This window comes from Mytilus edulis, chromosome 1 (genome assembly GCF_963676685.1).
Source record: "Mytilus edulis chromosome 1, xbMytEdul2.2, whole genome shotgun sequence".
In the NCBI taxonomy this organism is placed as follows: Eukaryota; Metazoa; Mollusca; class Bivalvia; order Mytilida; family Mytilidae; genus Mytilus; species Mytilus edulis.
In genome coordinates this window covers 28756182-28780811 of record NC_092344.1, presented here as the reverse complement: position 1 = coordinate 28780811, position 24630 = coordinate 28756182, and the positions used below count along the sequence as shown (strand labels likewise).

Here is a 24630-nt window from a genome sequence, read left to right as displayed (position 1 = left end):
TCTGATCTTCTTGGTTCTAGGCAGGAACAACGACATGCGTCTGTTTTTTTGTGGCGTTAAAGCCGTTATTTTGCCAAATTTCATTTGACTTTTTAATAATCGTTGGTGTTTTTCAACATTTTTATTTTGTTTTGCGGATGAAATTTCGAAGATTCCGCTTAACTCCTAGGGGTTGTAGGAACATCGTGCCCAACGATTGAAAGTAGAAATAGAGCAATCAATACTTCAATTAAAGTACAAGAAGGCATGTAGTTTGCGCTTATTTGAAGGAAGGTGTATATCTTGGCTTGCCTTGGTAGGACTGCAAGTCAATTCTCATATAGTTCCACATATAATTCTCATATCGACCTTGACTGGCTATTACAGCTATCACGGTCGGTAACATGTTAAACTTAATAACATTAACGGTACCAATTTTCCTGCACCAGATGCGTATTTTGACAAAACATGTCTCTTCAGTGATGCTCACGGTCAAAATATTTGAAATCCAAAGCTTATATAATAAGCAAAATCACAAAAATACTGAATTTAGAGGAAAATCAGTGTGGAAAGTCCATAATCAAATGACAAAATCAACTAACAAAACGCATCAAAAACGAATGGACAAGAACTGTCATATTCCTGACTTGGTACAGGCATTTTCAAATGTAGAAAATGGTGGATTAAACCTGGTTTTAAAGCGCTAACCTTCTCACTTTGACGACAGTCTCATCTAATTCCATTATATTTACATTGATGCGTTAACTAAACAGACACAATAAATAAAATAGTCAAAATATGGGTACATCAGCCATCATCGTATAACAATTTTAAAAGGAACAATTTAACAGAACACAAACACATCTACTATCTACAAACACATTAATTGATTTGTCTGACGTCAGAAAATTTTATACGTCACATAGATTTGTCGTTCAATGTGCATACAAACAATTTTAAAATTTACATAGGTAATGTTAGCATACAGGGTTAAAGATGAAGAGCTATAATCAAAAAGATCCAAAAAGCCAAATCCGTGAAAGGAATCAGAGCTTTGAATGAGGGAGATATATTCCTTAATTTATAATAATTTCTAACATTATGTAATGTTAAATGGGATCTATAAAATATATAAGTTTTTAACAGAAGGTAACCAAAGAAGGTAACCAAAGATTTTAAGACGATGCAAATATTAAACTTTACAATATAAATAAATATTATTAATCGTATAATTTTAGCAATTTGTGATTCGTTAAGACTTGGTCACATAGATATAGGAAGATGTGGTGTGAGTGCCAATGAGACAACTCTCCATCCAAATAACAATTTAAAAATTAAACCATTATAGGTTAAAGTACGGCCTTCAACACGGAGCCTTGGCTCACACCGAACAACAAGCTATAAAGGGCCCCAAAATTACTAGTGTAAAACCATTCAAACGGGAAAAACAACGGTCTAATCTATATAAACAAAACGAGAAACGAAAAACACGTATATATTACATAAACAAACGACAACTACTGTACATCAGATTCCTGACTTAGGACAGGTGCAAACATTTGCAGCGGGATTAAACGTTTTAATGGGCCCAAACCTTCTCCCATTTTTCTGAAACAAGAGCATAACATCACAACATATAAAAACATACGATAAAATATCAATTAGCAGACTTAACTCAATCAAAAAACGTATGATTACACAAAGAACGAATAAAAACACATGTTCATTTGTATTTACTCAGGCTGCACGCTAATTTTGCTATATTTAGCGTTTCGTAGGTCAGAAACAGCATATTGCACAGAGCATACAGCATGTTACTAAAAATACATATAAAAAAACCAATTATCGTCACATGTTCTTCTCGGCCAATCAAAACGACTTCCTGTCTAGACTGTTGCAGTAGTTGCAGACGATCATGGCGGAACAGATGGCTGAAGGTAGATTCGCGTCCCTGGGACAAGACGATAGGGATAATATAATGGAAAATATAGAAACAAAAAACACAAAAAGGCAGAACACCACAGCAGTTAAACTATTCAGGGAATATTTGACCGAGAAAAGTAAGCCGATAGAATTCGAACAGTACACTTTAGAGCAAATGGACGAATCATTGGCATCGTTTTATTTGGAAATGAGAAACAAAGAGGGTAAACATTATAAAAAGACAACAATGCAAGCCTATAGACAAGGTCTAAACAGACACTTACAGAAATGTAGGGACATAGACATTTGCAATGAAGATATATTCAAAAAGTCCTGTAAATCCTTCAAGGGTATGACAAAGGAACTCAAGCGCCTTGGGCTAGCTGCTATAGAACATCACCCTTCCATAGAAGAGAGTGATATTGAGAAGATGTACTCATATTTTTGTAAAAATCTGGAGGATGCACAGCTTTTGCAGTATAAGGTAATTTTCATACCACATACATGTAAAATTAATAAAATTGAGAATGGAAATGGGAATGTGTCAAAGAGACAACAACCCGACCAAATAAAAAACAACAGCAGAAGGTCACCAACAGGTCTTCAATGTATGACACATTTTTTTAATTCCATGCATAAAGCCTTATCAGTGTAAAAATAAACATATAGTGAATTTTAAAGGATGACTTCGCTACAAAGGAGGTTGTATACAAAAAAAATCATACTATATATAGGTGTTCCATTCGTATATATGGACCTATTCATGTACATGTAATATTGCGCATGCATATTAATATTATAGACGAAAATTTTCACTATCATCTATAACAATCTATAAAAAAGAACAGCACGTCAGTGTGACAATTAGATGTATAATAAAATTAAATACAAATATTATTCAATGTCAATAAAATATTTATCTTCTGTTCATAGTGAAAATGGCTAGTTATTTGCATATAATATTGAAAATTGTGTTTGTTTTTAGTATCTATCTAATTGTGTGCATACTGTCCACTTCAATTAAAATTTCTTCTATGCTTTAGGTATTTGTTGACATCATGCTGCACTTTGGTCGTAGAGGGAGGGAAAACCTGTCAAGTCTTACAAGAAAGCATTTTGCAGTTAAACGTGGTGCAGATGACAAATTGTATGTCTACAAAGTAATTGATGAGCAAACAAAAAACCACCAGTCAGACAGTGAATTATCCTCAGATGGACGAATGTATGAAATAACAGGTAACTGTTATCTATATATACATGTACATATTGACCTACAAAGTAACTACCCTTAAATTTTTTTTTGGCATTGATTTAATATATACTTATAAGAAGTTATGTTATGCATATTAAAGATGCAATCTACATTCAACTATTGCATTTTTAAAAATAAAAATAAAACAAATGGACTGACCTACCTTTTTTATTAAGTTATCAGAACCACACTATTTATTGACCTGATTAAAACCCATACAAATATAAATCATTCATTTCATAATTAATAACCATTAGTGAGTAAAAAAATATCAACCAATATATAGAGAATAATACATGGCAAAATCCGTATCATATGTCGTATCATCCCGAGACATCAATATCAGCCCAAGGGCCTTTAGGCCCGAGGGATGATATTGGTCGAGGGTGATACGGCATGTGATACGGATTTTGCCATGTATTATACACTTTATCATATATTTCAACAGAAGGGTATTATATTATATGAACTGTTTTCTTATCCATAGCACTAAGTTACCTTCAGTTCTACTTTTGTCTTGTTTCAAAGCCATAGAATAACTGCCCAATTATTTATACGAAGCACCTGGGTTAACTTACAATTTGTAATGTGTAATACAATCTGTTGTTTTAAAAAAAAAATGTTTATTTTTGTATTTTTTATAGTTGCTTTTAGTGTGCCAAAAATATGAAAACTTGATGTTCGTGACGTCACATACAATATGAAAACTTGACGTTCGTGACGTTACATACCAAACAATGACGTCATTCAAAAAATTGACCTATTTTGAGGAAATTTTTTCTTAAGCAAAACAAAAACTGACTTCATGTATAAAAAAAAAAGTATGCGATACGGGTTTTACCATGCGATACGGGGTATGCGATACGGGTTTAGCTATGCGATACGGGGTATGCGATACAGGGTAGGTGATACAGACTGGAAAAACGAACCTTTATTAGATATACAAAATAGCTGTATTTTGTACTAAATATATGATAAAGCTACATATCCCATATTTTTTTTTTATCAAGTGTTTTGAACCACAGTGGCAGACATTTTTATAATATTATTTTGCCATTTTTTCATATTACAATCAAACATTAATAGGAAAATGTGATATTTATAGTTGGTAAATACATTGTACAATGTATATATGTCAAATATCAATGAATATATGCATGGGTTGATATATGAAAAACAATATAGAAATTATTGTATAAACTCTATGATCATATAAAGAAAAAAACTTATTTGACTGCAGAAGACTTTTATCTGGAGTATTTTTATTTAGAAATGTTTAACATGCTTTTTTCAGATGGTGAAAGATGTCCAGTGAAGTCTTTTGTGAAGTATATCAGGAGGTTGAATCCTAAATGTGTAAAATTATTTCAACAAGCAAGATCATACCCTAAAGAAGGAGTGTATTATGACAATATACCTCTAGGTCATAATAGACTTGGCCAATTCATGAATGAAATTAGCAAAATGGCAAATCTTTCTCACATATATACCAATCATTCCTGCCGAGCAACAACTGTTCATCTTCTTGACGAAGCGGATATTCCAAGCAGACATATAATGACAGTTACGGGACACAAGTCAGAAACATCTCTAAAAACTTACTCTGGAAAAACTTGTGAAAAAAAGAAACGGCATATGTCGGAAATTTTAAGCTCAAAAACATGTGGAAAGAAATCATGTATATCTAATATAGATTTTCTTTGCTTGTCTCAAAGTACAATTACAGTTGAAGCCAATGAAGGTGTGGAAAATATTCCTGTTGAATTGAGTGATGCAAATTTTGATTTAGAGCTTTTATCAAACTCACAGAATGAAACTGTTATGAATGACATTTTGCCTAATAACCAATTGGATGAAATTTTTACAGAAATTGGTAATGGTCCCTCAAATACAAATATAATGAAACCTGAGACATTGAAGACAAATCAAATTGTTTTAAACCTACCACAACCAGATATGAAAATGCCATTTCTTAATAACTGTAACAATGTAACTGTTAATATAAATTACAATGTTCACCCATATGTGAACAACCCTGCAAAGGTATAGCTTCATATACAAAATGTTTTTGTTGTAAATTTCTTGTTACTTTATCTGTTAATTGTTATATATTGTTTCAATTAAACAAGCAAACATCTATATATTGATTGTTGTGATTCTGTTATAACGTATGAACATTTGAAAATTTTACAGTCATAATGGGTTTGAAGACATGCAAAACAATAAATTGTTCATGCAATAGTTCTTGATTAATAATATAACAATTGTAGCCTTTGTTTGAGGTCGATACGAGGTTATATCGACCAAGAAAAGCATATCGACCTCGGACTTCGTCCTCAGTCGATATGCTTCTCTTGGGTCGATATAACCTCGTATCGACCTCATACAAAGGCTATAATTGTATAACATCTTTCACCAATGAATTCAAATAGAAAAAAAATATGCAATTAACAAATATATACTTCTTAAGTAGCAGTCTGGCTAAGAATCATGCAAAATGATGAAATAGTGATACACACTGTATCACAGAAATCCACAATACTTTTTGTGTTGAAAGATATTGTGAAGTAAGAGCTAAATTTGTAATATTAAACCATTGAACACAGTATATTTTTCTTGGTGCTTTATTGAATATTGGACAAATATGAACTTTCCCCACTTATTGCAGTGTAAGAATTTCACTATTTTCTCCTAAGACCGGATGTTTTAAGGAAAATGTTTATATGCAACCTAAAGAGGATAATTTTCTTTAAAAAATATCAAAAAATAAAATATGTAGCCTAGTCCTGATTTTGAGTAAATTTGATTTCTTTTTTATTCAAAATGGTCTAAGGGAGATAACTCCTTCCAAGAAACATAACTTTCTCTTACATAACAACAGTTGCCATGTGACTGAAAAACATCCAAAGGCGTTATTTTAATAGAATTAAACATAGCTATGCCATTGTCTATCTTTTTTATGAAAATACAGAGTGGTTCCTATTTAATTAAAACGAATAAATAGTATAAAGACTATATTTTCTTAATTCACCCCTGAACTGCAATGTTTACAACTACTCATTTCCTGTTTGCAAAGATTTTGCATCTGCTGTGTTTTATTAGATATTACACAGTTTTATTCCGTTTTTACCGTTACGGGAGTCCATATCTTCTTTATGTCGAAATATTTTGGAACATTTTTAGACAAAGGCGAGTCCTTTCACAACTTTTCCAGTGGCATGTCATGAACAATCAATGCCTTGTTGATGTGTATATATACCATGCTACCGAGTTCGATGCCAGTAAAGAAGCTTGAGAAGTCCTGTTGTTGAAGACCAACTAGACAGACAATAAGACTGCAACTCATACATTGAATAGAAGCACCAAGATTACATAGACAATATCATTCATTGTCAATGTCCATGACTGCATGAGCAAGAAATGAAGCATGACATAACTTGATATAAACTTCTAAGGACATTTTTGTATGTGTGGCTTTTCACTTGACTGTCTTATGACTGTGTGGCACAGTGTCCTGTTTATTGGAATAAATCAAAGAAAACAGTGTACATGGTGTATGTACCCTCTATCCACTGTGAAAAGGAAGAGCAATAACAGGAGTATCCAGGCATGACCAAAACAGAAAGATCCCTAGACCATGGAGTAATAGTAAGTAATAGTAATACTAAATAAATTTAATTTAAATGATCTTTTTTTATGGAGGATAGATTTATATTGAGATAATGAATTCAAATGATATTAGAGTGCAGTAAATTAAGTGTCTAATAATAATGATGTAACTTGTTGTTACCTACAGTGAACTAAAACAAATGTTTTATACACTGTAAATCATTACTCAACCCCTCCACTCTCTATGTTTCATCTCAAAACAAGTACTAGTAACTACATGTACCTCTTAAAACTTTGTGGGAGTTGACCAGCACCATGATCACACACAAAAAAGGTAAATTGGCAAAATGTGACTAAAATGCATGTACATGTATATGATTTACAATGATTTAGCCTGACTTTGTAAATGGGGTATAGCCTAATAATCTTATAATTGCCAAAACCTCACTCATCTCCAAACTATATTTCAGACCATACATCATGTACATGCCATAATATAATACAATAAAATGTATAGTAACAGTTACTTGCATTTATTCTAAAGAAATAGCTACAATGTAGGTATAAAATGTACATGTAATGAACTACATATTTTTCTACAGCATGGATAAGCTATACTTGATCAAATATTTTTTTAAGAAAAATATATCAGTTATCAGTTACATGAACAATAAATGTGTACATGTATGTACATTACATGTATAATCATTTCAAAGAGTCAAAGTTTTAAATCATTTTCTTGAAGGTTTTGAATATTTGGGTTACTCCTTCTGACAACAACATGCATGACATGTATTGAAATGTAGCAAATGCCCCTCATCCAACTTTTCCTTTTTAAATAAATGTAAACAAACAAATAAAATAGCTACAAAGGTACCTTCTACCCCTTTTGAAAAAATATTTAAATAAAGTGAGGTGTTTATTCTGTAACAGTGCTACAGGTCTGATAATATCTAATAATGTACATCATTTTTTCATGGATATAAAATTCAGAACCTGTCATTCAATTAAAAAAATAAACTGCTACCCATCTAACATAACAACAAAATTGATGCTTTTTCTAAGAGTTGTGGAAAAGAAAAAAATCTGGCTAATTTAAATTACCTTTTTGTTGCGAGAGATTTACAATTGTTTGATTGAAATTTTATTAAATTTGTACCATGACCTCTCAAATGACATTTTTTTAATGACTAAATACTAAAAACCACCTCCCCATATGTCATGTATGTTATAAATTCTATTAATTGTTATGTAATAAATGTTATAATTACAAATTATTGTATTAATTGATTGAAGATCATCCTGATCTTTTAACATTGTTCAACAAAATGAAAACTTGTATCTTCTATGTTACAGTTATACATGTACTGATCATGATGTACATTTACATGTACATGTAAATTATGTTCAACATTGTATGTCTTCTTTTTTTAGGTATTTCTAATTACCAGTGTTACCCACAGTCTACCAAGAAAACTAGTACTGAATAAGGTAAGTGATATTTTTTTAATAAATAAATATTAAATGGATTATAAAACTGATGGTCAATTTTTCAGCAATTCATGTGTACATGTACCTACAATGTCATGAATGTATATACAGTGCAATTGTTTCATTAAAGCCTATACATTTATCTTGATATTTAAAAAAATAACTGGTTTATACAATTGTACATCATATCATGTACATTGTTCATGTTTGCAATGAACTTTAAAAAAGCATGTTAGGAATTTTCTAATGTAAAATATTGTACATCCACCCTTGGATTTCAAGCATCACTTGATTTTCTCAACTTTCTCTCTAATGTTGGAAATTGTATGTATATACATGTATGTATGAGATTGAGAGCAGTTAATAAATTTCTTCAGTTTTCATTAGGTTACATCTTTGCTAACCAAGGTTTCTGATCTACTACTCTTTACATTTGATCAAGCTATATTTGTATTCCCATTCATGATTACTTTCATATATCTTAAAGGGGAGTTACATAAATACATTATGCACTGACTTTATTCTTTTATATTAGGAAATTCTGTCTTTCATTTCAGGTTTCACACACACACAATGGTGGTTCATGTGAAAGGAAGAAGTGATTTGTTGGAGAAAGTTCTTGCTTGTCTTTATCTATATATAAATGATGTACATTTTACAGTACACAGAACATTGAGGGATTGATTGAAAGAAGCTTAAGAACACAGAACAGGAATATATTCTTATACATGTATATACAAAGCAAATATTACAAAAAAAATATGAAGCTGAAAGTTTACTTGTCTGATATTTGAATATGATATATATATATATAAATATATAATGTTAAATGTTTAAAGATTTTTGCTCACATTGTTTTGAAATATATCAAAATATTAACTTTATAAATGAATAATAAATCTTTTGAGAAGACATATTGTCATTTCCTCTTGTTTTGAATATTAATCTTTTGTACATGACTTTTGAATATTGCAATGGGATTTTAGAAAAGTCAATTACAATACCAGCTGTTAGCTATAGCTAATGTACTTGTCTGTTTCTTACCTCCCCAAATAAATGACCAAAGGTGCTATTGTCACCATTTGGCATTTGCTGTTATTTCAATATAAAAAAGAAGATGTGGTATGCTTGCCAATGAGACAACTATCTACAAAAGACCAAAATGACACAAACATGTGACTAACGGAAACTTCGTAACATGAGGCATCCATATACAAAGAATGAAGCATCCAGGTCTCCCACCTTCTAAAATATAAAGCTTTTAAGAAGTGAGCTAACACCGCAGCCACCCCTGTAGCCGCTGGATCACTATCCCTATGTCGAGCTTTCTGCGACAAAAGTCGCAGGCTCGACAAAAAATGAATGAAAAACAAATATATATGTAACACGGAAAATAATTGAATTAAATTGGATTAAAAAATTACAGACAGTTTACCCTCTCGGTCTAAATGATAATATCATGGGAATTGGTAATATATCTAGAACCAATTCCGTTAACATTTTGGATATTGTTTCTAAAACTGTTCGTAAAAACCGTTCTCACGGTTGTAGAACAAATCGCAATCAAAGAAAATTTCGGGCCAATCATACCAATATTTCGGACCTTATTTCTATTTCAAAAAACAACGGCAGACATTATCTGTTAACAAAACTCTGTTCGTTACCGGTTAATAAGTTAAATAAAATTTTGGAGGATTGCAACACAATTTCATATAGCAGTCCTAAGTATGAAATTGTTCAAATTATTATGGCATATTGTTATTCTAAATTATTTCCCAAAATTGATCGCCCTGAAGATCATAAAAAACATTTTATTAAAATTAAGTATGTCAACAAAGGCTTTGATTTTGTAAATATTGCCGGTATATTTAACGACCATTCTGTTAAAGAACAAATTCCTGGATATTTTGACAATACTGAGCTACCTCTTATTTGTTATATTTACAAGAAATCTACCCGGAAATTTGTGTTTAATTATAGTCAATTGTGTAAAGATGTTAATATCAGTGAAAATACACCTACTTCATGTAATTGCAGTAATTCCGAATATATTTATGGACCCATTTCCCATGTTATAACAGGAGATCTTAACATCGTTCAAGACCGAGAGTTAAAATCATTTCTCAGTAAAGGACCTAAATATCGTCCCCCGTCAATTATTAATTGGAATGAGTGTCGTAATATCATCCACGACTCACTCCTTACTTACTGTATGAAATGGATAAAACGGGAAAAAGCTGACAAAAAATCTTTGGACTCTTTTTTTAATTCAGTAATGAAGATAGTTGATATACGTATTCAACATTTTAAAGAACATTTTACTATTAACAATAACCACAATAAACCTATTTCTCGTATCAAACATAAACTAAAAGAACTAGCCAAGGAATTTGTTTTTGTCCCGGCCGATAAAGCTGCTAATAATATTATTATTGTTTGACGTAAATTTTACATCGAGGTTCTGAAAAAGGAAATCACCAATTCACCAACATTCCAACTGACTCCATTTTCAGAAAACGAAATCTGTAACAAACATAAACTTTTAGCCACCGCTTTACAAGCAGAGCCAAATACAATGAAAGTTCCAACTATGTATTAGCTTCCGAAGCTACACAAAACCCCTTACAAATATAGATTTATTTCGTCTTCAAGCCATTGTTCAACTACTAAATTGTCTATTATTCTTACCAGCACACTTGGTACAATTAAAAACCTTATAATAAATTGTTCAAATAAGGCCTTCGAAAATAGTGGAATAAATTACTTTTGGAGTGTCAAGAACTCGTTGGAAGTACTTGATAAATTGCATGCTTATATTGGTGATTTTGAATCTGTTCAAAGTTTTGATTTTTCTACCCTGTATACCACATTGCCTCACATTCTCATTAAGAAAAAATTCACACATCTAATTAAATGGGCATTCAAAAAATCAGAATGTGAATATATATGTTCAAACTCTTTTAGGTCATTTTTTAGTAGCAATAAACAAAAAAACTATGTTAATTGGACATGCTTTGATACTATATATGCCCTTGAATTTTTACTAGATAACATTTTTGTTCGCTTTGGGGATTCCGTATATCGTCAGATTATCGGAATTCCAATGGGGACTAACTGTGCACCACTTATTGCGGACCTCTTTTTGTATTGTTACGAGTTACAATTTATGACAAAAATAAGCAAAGACCCATCAAAACAACATCTGATAAACAAATTTAATAATACTTTTAGATATTTGGATGATATTTTGGCTCTCAATAATGACGACTTCAGTATGTATATTAATGAAATTTATCCTGGTGAACTCACTTTAAATAAAGCTAATACTAACAATGACCACTGCCCTTTCCTCGATCTTGATATCTATATCACTAACGGAAAGCTGAATACTAAAATTTATGATAAAAGGGATGATTTTTCATTTCCTGTCGTTAATTATCCGTTTTTAGATGGTGACGTTCCCTTGTCACCATCTTACGGTGTTTATATATCTCAACTTGTACGATTCGCTCGTGTATGTAACAATGTTTTAGATTTTAACGAGAGAAATTTATGTATTACTGAAAAATTATTACACCAGGGTTTTCGATATCACAAACTAGTCAAAACATTTACTAAATTTTATCATCGGTATTAAGACATCATTCGTAAATATAGCTCAACATGCAGACTTTTTATACGTTCAGGTATTTCACATCCAATTTTTTATGGAAATATTCTTTATAAAGCACAAAGGTGTCAGTATTCACCTCATAAACTTACAAAACCTTTGAATAGACTTATTAAGAAGGGATATAATTACGATACTGTTGTCAAGTCATTAAAGATTGCATATTTTGGCGTTAATATTGAGTCACTGATAAGGTCTTTGCATCGGAACTAAACACATTTATTCTAAAAACAGTTGTTGGCATGACACGGGTTATGTTCTTCTCATATATGTTATGATGGTATGATACTAAACCCCTTACGGGAAGGATTGTGCCTGATGTTCATATGATGAAATCATAATCTTTCAGTCAGTTTAATTGAAGTCTGGAGCTGGCATGTCAGTTAACTGCTAGTAGTCTGTTGTTATTTATGTATTATTGTCATTTTGTTTATTTTCTTTGGTTACATCTTCTGACATCAGACTCGGACTTCTCTTGAACTGAATTTTAATGTGCGTATTGTTATGCTTTTACTTTTCTACACTGGTTAGAGGTATAGGGGGAGGGTTGAGATCTCACAAACATGTTTAACCCCGCCGCATTTTTGCGCCTGTCCCAAGTCAGGAGCCTCTGGCCTTTGTTAGTCTTGTATTATTTAAATTTTAGTTTCTTGTGTACAATTTGGAAATTAGTATGGCGTTCATTATCACTGAACTAGTATATATTTGTTTAGGGGCCAGCTGAAGGACGCCTCCGGGTGCGGGAATTTCTCGCTACATTGAAGACCTGTTGGTGACCTTCTGCTGTTGTGTTTTTTTATTTTGGTCGGGTTGTTGTCTCTTTGACACATTCCCCATTTCCATTCTCAATTTTACATAAACAAACGACAACCACTGATTTACAGGCTCCTGACTTGGGACAGGCACATACATAAATAATGTGGCGGGGTTAAACATGTTAGCGGGTTCCCAACCCTCCCCTAACCTGGTCAGTGGTATAACAGTACAACATAAGAACGAACTATAAAAATCAGTTGAAAAAGGCTTAACTCATCAGAAAGACATAAATACAAGTAGACGTGGTCGGGTACTTATACATCCAGACACAAAAAGACACAATGAATAGATCTGAGAGTACTTGCAGTTATATGACAGCTTGTTCAAAGCCACTAACAACTAATAAAAAATCAAGTCTATATGAAAAAAACGAGATGTGGGTTGTTATGTATAAGTCAACGAAACTGAAAACAAACAACACAAGCACATCTATTATGAAACAACAAAACCAATTGAGAAAGGCAATGGTTTGAATAGATTAGTGGTACACGTATTTGGTTTAATACAAAAAAATGTGGCTCCCTTTTAACAATGTTTATATTCCCAACAACCTTAATACTGATAACTCATCAGTTTTACAAGGTATCAAGAACATGAAGAAGGTATGTAGAAAAGAAAACGAGATAATCCTAACAACTGAAGTATACACTAGGGAGACAGCAACTCAACAACACAAATATATCAGTCAGTACACTTACAGTACACATCCAACATCCAATGAATCAAGTGTACAGACGTCTTAAACAGTCTGGGAAAAACACAAGCTTGTGCAATGCTAAAATATAGGTATCGACATTGTTTTGAAGTTTCAGATCTAACAATAAGTAAAGTTTTTTTTAGCTTTCTGTGTCAAATATTAAGCTACATTGTAATCTGACCCAAACAGCATGAATAAACTTCAGTCTAAACATCAAAATTCACCTCATGTTTTGTGCATTTTAAAAAATCACACCCATGGCAAGATGCTATAAATGTTGTCCATACGTTTGTAAATCCGTCTTCTGTTAGTCTTCCTTATGACCATGATTACTCTAATAATAATTTCCTCGCTACTTAACAGAATTGTATATTTGGTCAGTATCTTAAGTGTTATGAGTTGAAATATATGTCATGAAAAAAAAAAGAAGATGTCATTGTGGTATGAGACACCTCACCTCTAGAGACCAAAGGTATTAGAAGGTGTATAATTTTGAGATTTGTCGGGTACTTACTTACATCCATCTCCAGCTGGTACAAGACAGAATATGTGAAAATTTTAAAGTAGCAGCAAATATTAGTACTAATAATGTTTGCTAGGAGTCAGAAAAATACATTGGTCTAGGTACTTTTCTTCTTGTGGAGTCTTACAACTTGTCAGCCTGCACATATTGCAGTTTAAAAAAAGACTAAATGTCGTTTTTTTATCATTCATATTTCATTAAAATTAATTGTCAGAAACACGCATGAAATATTTGCCACTGGATGTTCTAAAAAGTAACAATCAGAAACAGATAATCGTGCTGTGTTGGGTAGATGGCGTATACCATGGAAAATAAATATGTGTATGCCCCCGCAACTGGACGTTGGTGGGGGGCATATTGATTTACTTTTGTTTGTCCCTTTATGGGTACATAGTTATTCAGCTTAACTCCTCCTAAAGTTTGAAATCTAGAAAGTTTTCACTTTACTATCTGTTTGTACATATATTGAAGATGTGAATGTCGTCAGGGTTTGTTTTTTATTCTTTTGGGAGATGCCAGCGGGAGTTTAACTTTTGTCATTTTTAGGGTATAAGGGGTTAAATGTTAAATTTATTTTTAGAGTAACACTTTTGCATCTGTGGGGGCATCTATTACGTCTCCCAGACACAATAATATCTCAAAGAAAGTCATAAATTGACTATGCTATAATACAGTTACCGCTTACTGGTATGCAACATATATTCCGCTTTCTGAATTAGACTCCCCTTTTTTGGGGGGCGGGGGATTTAGGATCTGCCCCTTCTCTTTTTACATGATACAGATATCATTCAAAGAGAATGTTGGGTCAAACCTAGCTATATAGCAAGCATAAGCTAACCTGCCACTTGTATGACAATTGGTTATCTTTCCATTTTGTATTAAAAACAATGATACTTCTGACACGTCCAAGTACTGACGAATTTAAGTTATTTCAGGGAAGTCCCCCCCCCCCCCTGGCAATTGATTCTTAAGATGTAAAGACATGCTCTTTTTCAATTTATCTATTAAGAAAAGGTTGTTTTAAATAAGTGTAGCCACATTAATTTGTACCATTTTACTAAGTTAAGTGTCTTCATGAACCTGAAAATCAACTTCTGAAAAAACCGGATCGTATTTACCTTAAAAAGTCCATATTCACAAAAATTATATATGCTTTTGCTTCAGAATTCAACAGCCTATCTTTTAAAATGGTTTAAAAACATTATTCACATTAAACTAGCAGTAAAAAGGAAATAAGGTTAGCGTATTTATATAATTTTTGAGAAAAAAGTGCAAAAATATTGTAAAAAACGTGACGACATGATCAACATTTTTATGAAAATTCTTTACTAGGCTACATATTTTTATTTTTGATATGTTTTAGACAAGAGTCAACTGAAATAGAATGATCAAACAAATCAATTCTATCATCAGGGTCTAGGGAGATAATAGAGTTTGAAAATGTCGAATTTTTGACAATTTTCCAACTTGAAAATATTTGTTAATTTGGTTGTCATGGTAACCAAGTTTCCCTTCTTGCATCCATCTTTTCAAATGTTTCCTATTTAAGTTGAACATTATAGATTGAAGGATCTGGTATATACTTGTTTTACAGTATTGCACTTTTTCCAATTAGAAAAAATATACAAAATTTGGGTATTTAAGGCCATTAAACACCTTGTTGCTAGGAACAGCCGTTTCCATAGCAACAGGTTGATTTTTTGTGGTCAAATTGCCATTTATTTTATTTTTGCCTCAAGTTGAATCAATTAAACTATAGCAGATGGATATCCTTCACTATGGATGTATCACCCTTTGCATGATTCTTAGCTGGACTGCTACTTAAGTAAATTATTTAACAATGAAATACATTAAATATGAAATTTGGAGTTTTACCAAGGGAGCTAATAATTAATTAATAACACTGTCTGCCACACAGCATTTAGGGGACTCTCCCTCTGGGATCTTTCGTCCCTCTTTTATAGCTGACTATGCAGGGGCTTTTCTAATTATTGGAGGCATTATGATGACCTGTAGGTGTTAATTTCTGTGTCATTTAGTCTCTTGGCAAGCATAATACATATTGTTATATATATATAGCGATGTCGTTATTCCGACATAGCTACGCCATTATAGCAACATAGTGAAGTCGTTATTATGACATAGCTACGCCATTATAGCAACATAGTGATGCCGTTATTACGACATGTTATGTCGAAATTTCGACATAACGACATGATTTTTTTTGAATGGCCCTTATCGGTTTCCATAGATTTCTTATAAAAATCAAAGTTATCCAGTTGACAATATGAATACATATCTCGTAAACGATATTTCGTACAAAGAATTTAAAGTTTTGTTTCGTAAATATCTAAAATTGAGAATGGAAATGTGGAATATATCAAAGAGCCAATACCCGACCAAAGAGCAGATTACAGCCGAAGTCCACTAATGGGTCTTCATCTGACCTCTGTGTATTTTGTCAGTGAAAACAGACGTCATACTTCCTAACTCTAAAACATACAAATGAACTAAAATTTAAAAAAAAGATTAAATATGGCCAGATGCTCATTACCTTGGACAGGCGCAAAATGCAGCGGGTTTGAAATGTTTTGTGAGATCTCAATCCTTCCCTATACCTCTAGCCTATGTAGAATAAAGAAACACACATCCGTACGCACAGTGTATGGGTTCAAATTTTCAACCACAGGATTGCCAGGGATAAGATTGTGTACATGAGATACGTGATAACTCTTGCGTATTAAATTATTATCCTGGTACCTTTTATAACTATTTACACCACCGGGTTTATGCCACTGCTGGTGGACGTTTCGTCCCCGAGGGTATCACCAGCCCAGTAGTCAGTACTTCGGTGTTGACATGAGTATCAATTACATGGTAATTTTTATAAATTTCCTATTACAAAACTTTGAATATTTCAAAAAACCTAAGATTTTCTTATCCCAGAAATAGATTACCTTAGTTGTATTTGGCACAACGTGTGAAGGAATTTTGGGTCCTCAATGCTCTTCTATTTTGTACTTGTTTGGCTTTATAATTATTTTGAGATGAGTCTTATATAGACGAAACGCGCGTCTGGCGTATTAAATTATAATCCTGGCGATGAACATATGCTTATACTAATATGGTCCGACCATATATATATACTCGTTTGGTAATTAACAGACCGGACCATATTAGTATTCGGACCATAATGGTATTTTTTTTTCAAATATGCATAACAAACGTGTTTAGATAGTTCAACAAACTCGCGAGCACTTGTCTCAGAACAACTCCATAATATATCTTAAAATAAGCTGCGTGTTATGTTAATGTATATGGGGAAAACAAATATTCTGAGACATGTGCCTGTCAAATCTATCTAAAAATAATATGGTTGCATCAAAATATCCAAAGGCTAGTTTTCATCGATAATTGCATTCTTACATGCATGCTCAGGACGACATATTTCTTCCACACGGTATTATAGCTTTTCTACGTTTGCACGTCTTAGTTGTGAAGATCCTTTGCAGTTACAACTTTTGCTTGCGACTGAAAAGTTAGCCTTATGTAGCAGCAGGTCCGAGTACACATTTATTTCGTAGTGCATTTCTTTTAGACAATAAATGAAAATAAAAAAAATCCCACCTGCGCTTTCTCAATAATATTTTTACAGTGTGTTGTACTAAAGTTGGGACAAATTATATCAAAACTATAGAAAACTTCATCAGCTCTAACTCAAAAAATTTATAAAATCTTTTGACAGCTTCCGAAGTGCTAATTTTTGACCTTTTTCAGCTGGACCTAATCACTACTTTATATTAATATTTATGACCCAAATTTTACAGTGTCCTTTCACCCCCCTACTTGCTATATGAGGAATAAAACATGGAGAAATAATTTGGAAGGGGTATAACAAAAACTGGCAAGTAACACACTGTCCACACTAAGGACTATATTCGTGCACAACGAAAATCAATGGACGATAACTGTGTACTCGGACCTAATAGGATGGAAAAAGTTTACCAATCTTTATAAAACTTGGTATGACTAAAGCTTTATATATTATAAGACTGCTTACACAGTTTCCTAGCAATAGGATATATATTATAGACAATATGATTTATTCTATATTCAACTTTGCGTGTTAAATTTAGACGTTAACATTGATAAATTTCAATTATCAACATTTTGGGCTTTTAAAATTAAAATGTTGCAAAAATATACTTTTAAAATGCCTTAATATATAATATATCATGTATTTAAAGCAATAGAGTACGTATTTTGATATATCAGACTTAGCATAATTATTCAAAAGTTGAATTTATATGAGCCTGTGCCTTAAAATGGAGGTTTTCCAATGAAGAGGGGCCTTACATGAAGAAGTTATATTTTCCAGCAATTTTAAATTTGTGAAGCTTTTTGATTATAAATAATCCTTACATATGTATTTAATGTACTTTAAATGGAGAGAGAACTTACAAATAACATATCATATTAGTTTAAAAGGGTCTTAGGCCAAGTAAGACTGAAAATAATTTAGGGTCAATTAGGCCGTAGCACATATTTACATTTAAAAATGCATATTGAAGCTATAGGAAATACAAATGTGTGTCTTTTCTATCATTTCTATACACAGGTGACATGATGCAATAAATCTGAGCACAAAAAGGCTCTTACATTTACCTTTTTTAGCAGACAGTATGGTCTTATAAACCACTGTGCGTATTCGAACCTCATTTTTTCATTTTACCCATTTGGTGTTAAAGTTTTTAATTTTCTTATCCAAAATCTTTCCCGAGTGAATATATCCTCCCTGTACCAAGCAGTGTTGTGGTCTATGATTGTAACTTGCATACAATTTTAGTCTCAACAGGCTTATATTTGAACCACATGCTATCCTACAGAAATAAATAAAGATATTATGTGAAATGAAACAGGTACAAAAGACTTGTTAAGAGCTTTTTATAGAAATTTAGTGAGGTCTTTATTATGGACTTCAACTTGTATGTGCCATGCTCCTCACATTTAACTTGATCCAAACAGGGCTTAGACGAGGGTCATTTATACAACACATTTTGCTCATATTGTCTGAGATAATCTTCTTTTCTGTAGATTCAGAGTTCACAAATGAGTACATGTAATACAACTGGATGAAGGCATAGAAACACAAAAATTGACACATGAAAACATGTCAGATAGAAAGTCAGAATGCCACTTATGCATCAAAATTGAAAAAGCTATGAAATGCTTATTTTGACCATATAATGCCAAAATTGGTCATTTTGCAGAAATTCTATCAAATAAAAGTTTAAATCTTTTAGTTTTATGTTATTTGACAAATTGACACCATCGAATCATTCAGGGAAGTTGCCAAAGTACAGATTCTATATTTCCCGATTTCATCTTTTAGGATAGAAAAAAATTGACCAATCTTAATAAAACTTGGTATAACTAAAGCTTAATATATTATCAGACTGCTTACAAAGTTTCCTAGCAATAGGATACATATTATATACAATATGATTTATTCTATATTCAACTTTGCGTGTTAAAAAGTAAAATCACAAAAATACTGATCTCAGAGTAAAATCAATTTGGAAAGTCCATAATCACATGGCAAAATCAAAAAACAAAACGCATCAAAAACGAATGGAGAAGAACTGTCATATTCCTGACTTGGTACAGGCATTTTCAAATGTAGAAAATGGTAAATTTAGACTTTAAAATTAAGAAATTTCAACTATCAACATTTGGGGCTTTTAAAATAAAAATGTTGCAAACAAATACTTTTAAAATGCCTTAATATATAATATATCAGGTATTTAAAGCAATAGAGTACGTATTTGATATATCAGACTTAGCATAATTATTCAAAAGTTGAATTTATATGAGCCTGTGCCTAAAAATGGAGGTTTTCCAATGAAGGGGGGCCTTACATGAAGATGTAATATTTTACAGCAATTTTAAATTTGTGAAGCTTTTTGATTGTAAATAATCCTAACATATGTATTTAATGTACTTTAAATGGAAAGATAACTAAAATAACATATCATATTAGTTTAAAAGGGTCTTAGGCCAAGTAAGACTGAAAATAATTTAGGGTCAATTTAGGCTGTAGCACATATTCACATTTAAAAATGCACATTGAAGCTATAGGAAATACAAATTTGTGTCTTTTCTATCATTTCTATACTCAGGTGACATGATACAATAAATCTGAGCACAAAAAGGCTCTTACATTCATCTATTTTAGCAGAAAGTATGGTCTTATACAAAGATTTTTAACTTTATAGTGAAAAACTTGCATGCAATTTTAGTCTCAACAGGCTTATATTTGAACCACATGCTTTCCTACAGAAATAAAGAAAGATATTATGTGAAATGAAACAGGTACAAAAGACATTGTTAAGTGCTTTTTATACAAATTTAGTGAGGTCTTTATTATGGACTTCAACTTGTATGTGCCATGCTCCTCACATTTAACTTGATCTAAACAGGGCGTTAGACGAGGGTCATTTATCCAACACATTTTGCTCATATTGTCTGAGATAATCTTCTTTTCTGTAGATTCAGAGTTCACAAATGAGTAATACAACTGGATAAAAGCATAGAAACACAAACATTGACACATGAAAACATGTCAGATAGAAAGTCAGAATGCCACTTATGCATCGAAAGTTAGGACTAACTGACCCTGTATGTATTTGGACCATAGGGGTTAATTTTATACAAACATTTATTCAGAAAAGCACTTCGGACGCAATAAATTGTTTAACATGTTGGTTTTTAATTTTTTACATCACTGGGTCGATACATTTGTAGTTTTGTACCTCTGCTGGTGGACTATGGGTCCCCGAAGGTATCATCAGCTCAGTAGTCAGTATTTTGGTACTGACATGATTTAACAAACTTTACTAAAATTGTCCTTCTATTAATTTTGAAAATATAAAGAAACTAAGGTTTCTACTCCCTCAGGTAAAGTTGGCTTTAGATGAATTTGGCTATACATTTTTTGACATACAATGTATATATATATATAGCTCTTAAATGGTTTCAGTACTTATACATCTTCGGATTTCAAATGTTTGGCTTTGAGTGTTCCTGATGAAGGTAAATCCAGATCAGCGCTTCGGACGCAAGAAATTAATAACGTGTTGTTTTCAATATCGAACATTGTTTCTGTTAGCGCTTTCACCGCATCTCCAGCGGTTCATCAGACAGGAACAATATTTTATTGAACTTTATAAGCCCACACTAAATAGGAAGTGAAATTCGGTCCGTTAATGAAATCCGTAAGATATATACAATTACCGCATGACGTTACTATAACGTAACGTCACAAGTCGTTACTATTAACGATAACAATTCTGTCTGATGAACCGCTGGAGATGCGGTGAAAGCGCTAACAGAAACAATGTTTGATTTATGATGTGATTTTTTGTGTCTTTTACTTTTAAATTATATATACGAGTCTAATTTGAAAACTACGTTCAAACCTATGATTGCGTTGGATAAAAACTGCAATTTTTATACGTGTGCATGTTAAACAAATTTCGTTGTAGAAGGGTCTAAAAACAGCACAAACAACATTTTCCAAAACACCAAAAAAGTGAAAAAGTATATTTAAACAAAACGCATTTGACTAACAGGTCGAACAACTGATGTTCTTTAAGATTAAAATTTCGAAAAGCTCTTAAAGTCCTTTAATTCTCTACATTTTTCTCCAACCAGTTTCACATCTTTGTGATAATCATGGATATATATATATGTATATGAATCCCGGAGAGGGAAGAACAAAAATTTGCGAAAGCAAATTTACAGATCTTACATTGTTGGGTTGATGTTTAGACGAGTTGTATATACATTATGTATAAACAGCCATGTATCACCATCATTGCTGTTGATCCGATGGATAAATCTGTTGTAGAGTTGTCACTGACTCAGACGTACTTATAAATAAAATTATTTTCTGTGACTGTATCTTGCATTAATTTGTAGGATCCTTACTATAGATAGTTGAGCTGATCTGTAACAATAACATCTTCATGCCTTATATATCATGTACTGTAGTATGCCGCTTGATTAAAACTGACGAGGAACAGTAACACAAGGCCACCGAAAGCTTTATAATTGTGAAGCCCAGGTGGTCATGTGGTCTAGCGGGTCGGCTGCAGTGCAGGCAATTTGGTGTCACGATATCTCAGTAGCATGGGTTCGAATCCTGGCGAGGGAAGAACAAAATATTTGCGAAAGCACATTTACAGATCAAACATTGTTGGGTTGATGTTTAGACGAGTTGTATATATATATATAAGAAGATATGGGTTGAGTGCCTTTGAGACATCTCACAATCCGAGTCTCAATGTGTAAAAGGTAAATAATTATAGGTCAAAGTAAAGCCTTCCACACGGCGCTTTAACACACCCCGATCAGCAGGCTATGAAGGATCATAAAAATACTAATTATAAAAAATCAAACAGAAAATGATGTTTTTATAGGATGAAATGTATATTCGTGATACATAAATATCACAAAGTAGTAAAAGTAAAATTACAAATCAGCAGGAAATGGTAGCTTTAAGCTGTATCAAGATGTCAACATAGTATAAATATATTACATAATCAAGTTATTTGACAGAATATTATGAAACGGTAATTCCTTGTTAAATAGATGGATAGATTATTCTCATAAAACCATAAAGTACAAAGGTAATAGAGAAGTTAAAACCATTCATACAACATATTACATGTAATTAAATAACATATATATCATTATTGCAAGACTAAAAATGCTGTGTATCTTCTGATATCCCCTTGCCACATTAAGGCAGATCTCAATTGACTGACCGTTACAATCATAGACCACAACACTGCTTGGTACAGGGAGGATATATTCACTCGGGAAAGATTTTGGATAAGAAAATTAAAAACTTTAACACCAAATGGGTAAAATGAAAAAATGAGGTTCGAATACGCACAGTGGTTTATATTTGGGTTGTATTACTTATTACTCATTATCAAACTGTTATCTATTTTGGATATTTAAATACGCAGCCTCTGTTGTAATTACTTTACTGTTGTCAAATTTGAAAGATAATACCAGCGTTTTTCAACATTCTCGCTGTTGTTACATCATAATTGTCGTCACTTGTTAAATTTTAGAATTCAATTTGTACCAATTCATATCACACATTTCTATTTTTATTTGAAGCTTATTGAACAACGTACAATTTAATACAACGATGATTGAGAAGAGCAGAATATAAGGGTACAATAGTGCCAGCGTTCTGCAGATTCATAGCTGTCCATAGGCAGGTATATCTTTGCAGTCTCTGTCGTGAATAGCTATATAACCTAAGTCATTTTTGACATTTTAGAATTGTACAAGCGTCGTTGTTTTATGTTTTAACTGTTTTATTGTAAAACTAAAGACTGTTATAGTTTAATCAGAATATTGCTATAATTCTTTTTACATAATAATCATACTGATGAAGGATATCTGTTATCCGAAATATTTATAGACAATTACATTTAACGTTTCCCTTTTTTGTCGAGCCTTCGACTTTAGTCGAAAAAGCTAGACTAAGCGATCCTACATTCCGTCGTCGTCGTCGTCACCGTAGGCGGCGTCCACAAATATTCCCTCTGTGGTTAAAGTTTTTGAAATTTTAATAACTTTCTTAAACTATACTGGATTTCTACCAAACTTGGACAGAAGCCTGTTTATGATCATTAGAAAGTATCCAGAAGTAAATTTTGTAAAAAAAAAACCCCATTTTTTCCGTATTTAACTTATGAATTGACTTAGTTTTTCTGCGATGAAACTTTACATTCACTCTGTGGTTAAAGTTTTTAAAATTTTAATAACTTTCATAGACTATCCTTGGTTTGTACCAAACTTGGACAGAAGCTTGTTTATGATCATAAAATAGTATCAAGAAGAAAATTTTGTAAAAATGAATTTCCAATTTTCTGTATTTTACTTATAAATGGACTCAGTTGTTTTGCCAGACACAAAACATTCACTCTGTGGTTTAAGTTTAAAATTTGTGTAATGTTCTTAAACTATCCTGGATTTCTATCAAACTGGGACAAAAGCTTGTTTTTGATCATAAGATATTATTCAGAAGTAAATTTTGTAAAAAAAGAATTCCACTTTTGTCGTATTTTACTTATAAATGGACTTAGTTTTTCTTCCAGTTAACATTACATACAGTCTGCAGTTAAAGTTTATAAAACATTTATTAGATTATATAACTATTCTGGATTTTGACCAAGTTTGGAAGCTTCTTTCAATCAAAAGACAGTATCGAGAGGGAAATTTTTATTGATGTTTTTCCTCATTTTTGTTGAGTCTGCGATTAACAGCAAAAGTAGGCGAGACACTGGGTTCCGCGGAACCCTTACGAACTTTTGTTATAAGTGTTGTTTTGTACACTTTGTACACTTTTTATGCGTTTATATAATTTATTTATTGTGTACATGTATCTTAATTTTTTAAATCAAATTTGAATTAAAAAAAAGATGAACAAGATATGTACACAACAGTATTTTGTTAAATAATATAATAGCATACATAACATTGTTATAGCCTACTCCATACATAAAATTACGGCATATACATGTGCATTGGCAAATTGTGTTCATTGTTTGTTAGCCAAAGATTTTCTTTCATTTGGATGCTTTTTT

The 24630-nt window shown here is 32.1% G+C and overlaps 1 protein-coding gene and 1 long non-coding RNA gene across 2 annotated transcripts; both read left to right on the top strand.

Annotated features, from left to right (window-relative positions):
• Nucleotides 1–1834: 1834 nt before the first annotated feature.
• Nucleotides 1835–5203, top strand: LOC139500310 (uncharacterized). The gene is made up of 3 exons (XM_071289337.1): nt 1835–2386; nt 2946–3138; nt 4449–5203. Exons 1-3 carry the CDS (start codon nt 1895–1897, stop codon nt 5201–5203), a joined length of 1440 nt encoding a protein of 479 aa, XP_071145438.1. The 5' UTR covers nt 1835–1894.
• Nucleotides 5204–6315: 1112 nt separating this feature from the next.
• On the top strand, nt 6316–9099 carry LOC139519359 (uncharacterized). The gene is made up of 3 exons (XR_011663574.1): nt 6316–6802; nt 8198–8254; nt 8812–9099. It is a non-coding gene; the product is annotated as an uncharacterized lncRNA (long non-coding RNA).
• Nucleotides 9100–24630: the final 15531 nt, after the last annotated feature.